This window comes from Arctopsyche grandis, chromosome 9 (genome assembly GCF_051622035.1).
Source record: "Arctopsyche grandis isolate Sample6627 chromosome 9, ASM5162203v2, whole genome shotgun sequence".
Lineage (NCBI taxonomy): Eukaryota > Metazoa > Arthropoda > Insecta > Trichoptera > Hydropsychidae > Arctopsyche > Arctopsyche grandis.
Window position 1 is genome coordinate 18,158,336 of NC_135363.1, and position 8,154 is coordinate 18,166,489.

The window sequence follows — 8,154 nt, forward strand, 5'->3', positions numbered from 1 at the left end:
TATTCGTCACATTGGGGTGGTCTCAAAGACAATTTTTGCCATGAAAATCGCGAATACACAATATTTGGCACTCAAGTTCTCGTTACTATGATAGTTATCGTTAGTATGATGGACTTTTCGGCTGCCAGATGTTCCGTTATAGAGATTTTAGTGACTTTGTGACGAGTAATTTGTGATCAGTAATCACCGAACCGATTAGTAGTCCGTTTACCATTTATTTACAGTTATACCTAAAAAAACTTTGTGAACTATACAAAAATATACATTTTTAATTATTTAGATTTTTATTTTATTATTTTGACTAAATACGTTCTAAATTTTTTAACGATACAAAAACATGAATTAGTAATCATATTAAAAATGCGCCATGTTTGCAGTCCTGTCGAACTGACGTTTACACTATTGAGGTTAGCGAGACACGCGACATCGTTGGGCAGGTGTGCGAAAACAAATTCAAGTGTAACTCAGCATCGGCGTGATGGATCACGAAGTTCTGCAGCTGGAGGAGCCAGCGGCACCTCCGACTACCAATAAAATGTAATTAGTTTAGATATAAATCATAATTCCATCACACTAAACCTTCATTACCCATTTTTTTGTGAACTACTGATACTCCGCGTGTCATAAGTAGTGCACTGTGCATACTTATGACACGCGGAGATAGCACTGTGACTATCCTACCTCTAGTCATAAGCAATTAATCGAAAACTATCTAAAAATTTAAAACAAAATAGTTCCATGGAAAACACCGTTTTTTGGTCAGTTTCACCAGGACTGTGAAGTCGGAGTCCGAGTCGTAAAAAATTAACCAACTCCAACTCCATTATTTTTTTCACTTAATACTATTACGCTACGTGTCAGACAGTCTCCAATTTTATTGAAATATATCCAGTAATAAATTTTATAATTCCTATATAAAATTCGTGATTTAAAATTACATTATAAATAAAATCGTTGGATTGCAGGTATTTTGATGTATTATGGAATAAACGATGGTTTTCTTCGCCTCATACTTTTATTTTATTCTCATTTTTTGCATTGATTTATTTGTATGTGAAAATTAAACACATACACTATTGATATACTTACTTTTTATTTATACCTATTTCATTGCCAATAATTCAATAAATTGGGTTACATTTAAATTTTTAATGATTTTTTTTATATTTTGAAAATTGGAATCGAAGTCATTAAATTTTATAACAACCCTACAGCCCCACTTTATAATATTGCTCATTAATTTTAATGGTGAAATAATTATATCATCCTATTATATTTGCAGATTATGCTGTGAATGTGGAGTTTTGATCGAACCTAATCCATCAAATATGTGCGTCGCTTGCTTGCGAAACCATGTCGATATCACTGAAGGTATTCCAAAACAGATCACTCTGCACTTCTGCCGTGGTTGTGAAAGGTAATATAATGAAATATTACATTCACAGTACGCTGCTTACTGCATACTGATATTTTAAATCCTGCTTATTCATTAACTATATATTTTCAGATATCTTCAACCACCGTCCGAATGGGTGGCTTGCACGTTGGAATCGCGAGAACTTTTAGGCTTGTGCTTAAAAAAGCTTAAAGGCTTACAGAAAATTAAATTGATCGATGCCGGTTTTATTTGGACTGAACCACATTCCAAGCGAATAAAAGTATAAACTACCCAAAGTTTCATTAACTCATTTTTTACTTGTATTTCATTAAATTTATTTCCTAGGTGAAACTGACCGTACAGAGCGAAGTAATCGGCGGTACTATCATACAACAAGTATTCGTTGTCGACTATACTGTTGAAAATTTGATGTGCGATGCTTGCCATAGAACGGAAGCCCAAGACTTTTGGCGTGCTATTGTACAAGTGAGGCAGAAATGTGAAAACAAAAAGACATTCTACTACCTCGAACAATTGATTTTGAAACACAGGGCGCACGAGAATACTTTAGGAATCAAGCCAAGTGTTGGTAAGACCTCTCTGGTACTAATTTTTCATAACAAATGTTGAATGAACTCTATTCTAAAGATATTTTCAGAGGGTTTGGACTTTTTTTATGCGACGGAGAATCATGCAAGGAAAATGGTGGATTTTCTCCAGTCAGTTTTACCCATAAAGTATCAACATTCGAAAAAACTATTGTCCCATGATATATTCAGCAACATATACAACTACAAATTCACCTATTGTGTGGATATCGTCCCATTATCGAGGGAAAGCATTATCTGTCTACCTAAAAAGCTAACTCACCAACTTGGATCGATAACATCGTTGTGCCTCGTAAATAGAGTGACGAACTCAATACATTTAATCGATCCTTGTTCAGCGCAAAGTATATATTTTTTACTAATCTAAGAAATGTTAAAATGTACTTAAATACTTTCATGTGCTTGAATTTTTTTATTAATTTTAGTTGCCGAGGTGTCTGCTTCAGTTTATTGGAGAAATCCCTTCTTGGCAGTTGTCAATCCCAAACAATTGGTAGAATATATTGTCATGGATTTGGAAGTAATTAAAGAAAAGGTATAATGGAGGCTATGAAAACACTGGCATATTTATATCAACATGATAAAAGTTTATTTGATAAATTCACATTTTATATTTAGGACCTTAAAAAGTTCCCTGGACAGGGTATGGTATCAAACAAGCATGTAGTGGCAGATGCTTGGGTTGTTAAAGCTTCGGACCTTGGCACAGCAGACAGGACAATTCACACACGTACGCATTTGGGACATGTGTTGAAAACTGGTGATTCTGTTCTTGGGTTAGTCAATGTTTCTTAACTTTATTATACACCATTCCTTAGATTCAGTACAAATTTCATATATTAAGCCTACCAAACTGAATCAGTTTGGAGACACGGTTCAATCGCGTCCGTTCTGAATAATCTACCACAAGAAGTGAACGCGCATATGGATGCAGCTCTGACACCAGCCTTTAAGTCAAAATGTACTCAATGTAGAAATACGCATCGTAGTAAATGTTTTTGGAATACTCGTAAACGGATTCATGATATTGCAAATCAAAATACAGGTTGACTTTGAAAAAATTAAACCAATAGTATTAGCATGCTGTGCTCTACATACATTTTAAATACATACAGTCCTACAACCATTTCAAATACGTACAGTCCTTCGGAATACTGTGACCGAGTGAACATTGAGAATTGAAACTGGAGAAATAACTGAAGATTTATGTACTAGAGAAGAAAATTATTTACGTCTTTCGTGGCACAGCAATGTCAGCTGAGCTACCTCTGAGATTAGAAAGAAATTCATTCGTAGAATATTTTATTAAGAGTCGAGGTTTGCGTAATACTAACGAATTTTTAATTAAAGTTATTACATCATTATAAAAAATATTTTTTTTACTCATCTCGACATTAAGAGGACTGTACACCCGAAAACTTAATTTTGTTGCCGTTCCTTTCTTCGATATATATATTGTGTGAATTTATATATTGACTGAATGCGACAATATATATCAATATATATATATAGAGTGAATGCGACAGTTGCGCTTCGACTAGATAATACGTATTTTAAATCGACAAAATCGAGGTTTCGTATTCTCCGATTTTCTCCTCTGAAACTAGACCAATTTTTAAAAAAATTTCATCATCGGTATGAGAAAGATATTTTCTATGCACCTGTGCGCGTATTTTTTTTTTAAATCGACCGTTAAATAAGCACGTGGGTGTAAAAAAGAGGCGATTTTACAGATATTTGGCGGCTCCTAGCTCCTATAAAAAATAACTAATCAAAAAAATAAAACGATCGATGCATCCCAATGGTGGATATCCATAGCATATTAAAAAATAATTTATATAGTGCCATAATTGAGGACGGGAGAAGTGTAATACGTTTGTATGGACAAGGCGCTGGTGTCCAGCCCTCTTAACATACATCACAAAAACGTCCTCACACAATAGGGTTTTCCATCGCGTCAGGTGGAACAGAACGCAAAACTGACCGTGTATGGTACGCTTGATGGATTAATATATTAGGAACGACAAAACAAAAGAACTTTTTTTAAAGATAAAATTACAAAAAACGACGTAGCAATATAAAAAGCATTTTTACAACTTTTACAAATACCATTACTAAGTAAATTTTCATATGCAGTAAGTCCTCGACTTATGCAATTAATTCGTTCCGAAGGTTTTTGTGTAAATCGAAAGTCGAGAAAAATCTAAAATTGAGCAATTTTTTAAATAATGTAATGTAGTTTCAAAGGATAGATGAAAATTAAATGTACATTCATACATACGTACATAAAAAACGTAAAATAAATTATTATTTATTCAGATACATCATACGTTCATAAAAACGTAAAATAAATTATTATTTATTCAGATACATCATACATACATACATACATAAATCGTAAAATAAATTATTATTTATTCAGATACATCATACGTTCATAAATATCTTTGAAACTTTTTGAAAGTTGAAACTACTTATTTAAATACAGCTCAATTATTGTTTGCCTTGTATGTAGTCTTTTATTTATTTACTAGCTGAACCCTGATATGCGTTGCAATGCCATAATAACACATGCAATTCTCGTTTTCATTCCCATTCCCGTTCTCGTTCTCGTTCCCGTTCCCACTTATCAGAAAAACGCAGGCAGCGAACACATTTGAAATTAATAATAACAATAACGCATGTTCAGCATTTAATAATAACAATAGCGCATGCAATTCCTGTTCCCGTTCCCATTTGTTGGAAAAACGCAGGCAGCGAACACGTTGGTCGCGACGCGAAAACATTTGAAATTATAGCGTTGCAATGGCACCCATTCCCGTTTCCGTTCCCATTTTTCACAGTTATCTTCCTGGACATGAATACAACAAATCTTGAATGTTCCATTGTAATCGGTTCAGTGGCTTAGGAGCCTATTCGAGACACACACACACACACACACACAGACATTCATTTTTATATATATATAGATTTTAGGTTCTTCAATTATGATTCCTCTTTTCTGGTAAATTGCATTGGCGCTGATGTTTTTACATGATTCATGATTCAATCTTTATCAATTATAATTATTCTGATCGTAGAATAACACATTTTATGAGCGTGTGCGATGTCTTATCCATCCATCTTATCACATATTTCATATTGTTTTGAAATTTCATTAATTCCCAAATCACATTTACATATGTTTGCTAAACATGATCGGGGATATATTTTTATAATTAGCAAGATGAAAAAATCCCAAGCACGACAGAAGTCTTAATACAAGAAGAAATATATTTTAATTCACATTATTTTGAATTTGCATAACTCGAGGATTTACTGTATTGCAATGTTAATACTTTGCAGTCTACGCTCCCCATGTGATGTAAATTTATTAATTAATTATTTTTTACAGATATAACATACAGGACTCGAATATAAATGACCCAAACTATGATAAGTTGGATAGCTCAACAATAGCTGATGTTATTTTAGTGAAAAAATATTATGGTGACAAACAAACCAGGAAACGCGCTCGTAATTGGCAGTTGAAACACATGGCTGGGGATAATATGCCATTGGATAGAATGGATGAGTAAGTTATTCTTTAAGTCATACCACTTTATCATATCATTTCGTAATGTATGTTCCCAGTGGCGCAACTTTCATATGTAGGCCCTACGCACCTGTCGGCTATGGCGCACTTTCGTAATCAATTTAAGTCTTCTACGCCTTTTTTTTTACTCTTTCGCCAAACATTAGTAGACACGTGCGAAATATATCAGCAATTATCGCTATGTTGGAAGGCGAGTTCTCTGTAACCAAGAAATATGTATGTATGTACATTCACAAAGAGACACCTACATACAGTGAAATTGGCATTCAAATTAATGAATGAATTCGAAGAACGAAAACTAAAAACAACATAATGTAAATCAATTATTCCAATATCGAATATGAAATTGGTAAAATATTCGAATATACATATTATGTATATACAGCTACAGGAGAATTATGTTCTTTTCTTGAAATATATTTCCACACTTCTGATCGCTTAGACATGGCTAAAATAAAAATTCAGTTTAACATATTAAATAATTTGGGAGAATAACGTGAAAAACTTCGAAACTCAAGAGAAAGAAACTACATAATATCAATGAGAAAAAACATTTTAAAAACACTCATACGAAAGAAACTACATAATATCAATGAGAAAAAACATTTTAAAAACACTCATACGTATATACATATATGTTTGTAAGTACCAAAGTTTCGACTTACTTCATTGAATGGGATAAAATAATCAGGACTGTGGAATCGGGTCAAAATTTACCGACTCTGATACCGACTTCAACTCTGTTTTATGGTTCGACTTTGGCTTGAACGATCGACTTTTTCAGCCAGTGTATAAAATTGCTAGTTATAAAAATAAAAGCGATTTTCAAAATGTAAAATCACAAAAAATTGACATGCAACCCAATTTATTGAATTATTGCAATTAAATAGGTATAAATAATAATATATGTGTATGATTTTCATACTCAGATAAATCAATGAGAAAAGTGAGAGTAAAAATCGCCTTGCAAAAAGCTTGTAATGAGAATTAAAAAAAAGTATGAGATGGAGGAAACCTTTGATTTTGGCCACAACACATCAAAATACGTGCAATTTAACGGTTTTACTTATAATGTAATTTAAGTTCATGATTTTTATAAAGAAATTTAACTTAATTAGTGGATTTACTTCAATAAAATTGAAGACTAGTTTACACACCATAATACTATTAACTAAAGAAAATAATAAAAAGGTATCGGAGTTGGTTGAATTTTTACGACTATGACTCCACAACCCTGAAAATAATTCAAAGAAGAAATCTGTAATGGGAAGTACCACTTCCGATCGACTTTTGAAAAGAAAAATAACTACGAAACGATTAAAAATTTCAGCATGATAAGATTAACGGTGTTTGAGTCATCTTCAAAATAAACAGAAAGACATCCATTAAAAAACCATAACAACAAGATCAGGAATCGTCATCATAAACAAATATGTCAAAATGTCGAGATCGAAATCGCAAAACTTCATCTATTAATACTTGAATGATATGATTTCTATGATGAATTATAACTAATTCATGATAATGAAGTTGTTAATTTATGATGAAAAATGCGTGAACATTATAAAAGTTACACAAAGGTCGGATGATGTACACCCCCTCGCCGTTGGCCTTTTGAACTTTTGAAGCAAGCCACCGAGTGTTTCAGTTCTGAGCTTGTTTAAGTCTTTCATTTTTGTTCTCGTTCTTACGCACACGTATTTCGGTTATACTATTTGCACTTACTCGATGTTCAATCTGTGTCCCTGGTACATGGTAACGAATTTTCGTATCTAAAATGACAATACAAACCTGTATGTCCATATACAACATGCTAAGTTCATAAATGTAGTTGAAACTAATAAAAATATCGTAAAAAAATGTGCAAAATAATCGTATGTGTGGAATAGTCCGCGTGCGAGATTATCGGTGGACTAAATAGTGGGTAATCAGTGTACCCAATAGACATGAGTGTTGTTCGTGGCAACGATTGCCTTGTGCGATCTTTACCATGTGGTGCTCACTGTACATGGAAAATATTTTCATTTATATTTGTACATTCTTTGTCTCACTGTACTGCTTTCTTTTATATTTTATTCTGTATGTGTGCCAATTTAAATAAATAAATCACCGACTTCCATATTCCATATATAAATATGTCCACTCTTATAGGAAACATTTTTCGTAATATTTATATATATTAATTTCTTGTTAATGAGATCACAGTTTACTTTTTGGAATATTAACATTTCTATTTTTTTATTTTTAGCGATTTTGATGAGTTCCTGGATGATTTGGAAGAGGATCCTGGATTGCGTAAAAATGTTAACATTTTTAAAGCATCCCATGCCGTTGACTATGACGATGTTGACTTCGATCCTTCAATGCCAAAAATAACTTTGGAAGAAATGCTCGATGATCTTACTATTGAAGATGTAGACATGGCAGAATAATTATATCTTTTAATTTTATTTTCTTTGTAATAAAATTATACATATATGATATGATTTATATAAATATATCTTCTTTTTTTATAAATAAATGGTTTTATTTTTTATGGTTGTGACTATTTGCAGGTACTATATCTGCGAATT

General features: G+C 32.5%; 1 protein-coding gene across 1 annotated transcript; it reads left to right on the forward strand.

The window, feature by feature from the left end:
* Nucleotides 1-373: 373 nt before the first annotated feature.
* Nucleotides 374-8,096, forward strand: Nmd3 (60S ribosomal export protein NMD3). The gene is made up of 9 exons (XM_077438875.1): nucleotides 374-537; nucleotides 1,283-1,417; nucleotides 1,508-1,658; nucleotides 1,724-1,967; nucleotides 2,037-2,330; nucleotides 2,412-2,521; nucleotides 2,605-2,762; nucleotides 5,381-5,560; nucleotides 7,830-8,096. The coding sequence occupies exons 1-9, from the start codon at nucleotides 479-481 to the stop codon at nucleotides 8,011-8,013; spliced, it is 1,515 nt and encodes a 504-aa protein (XP_077295001.1). The 5' UTR covers nucleotides 374-478; the 3' UTR covers nucleotides 8,014-8,096.
* Nucleotides 8,097-8,154: the final 58 nt, after the last annotated feature.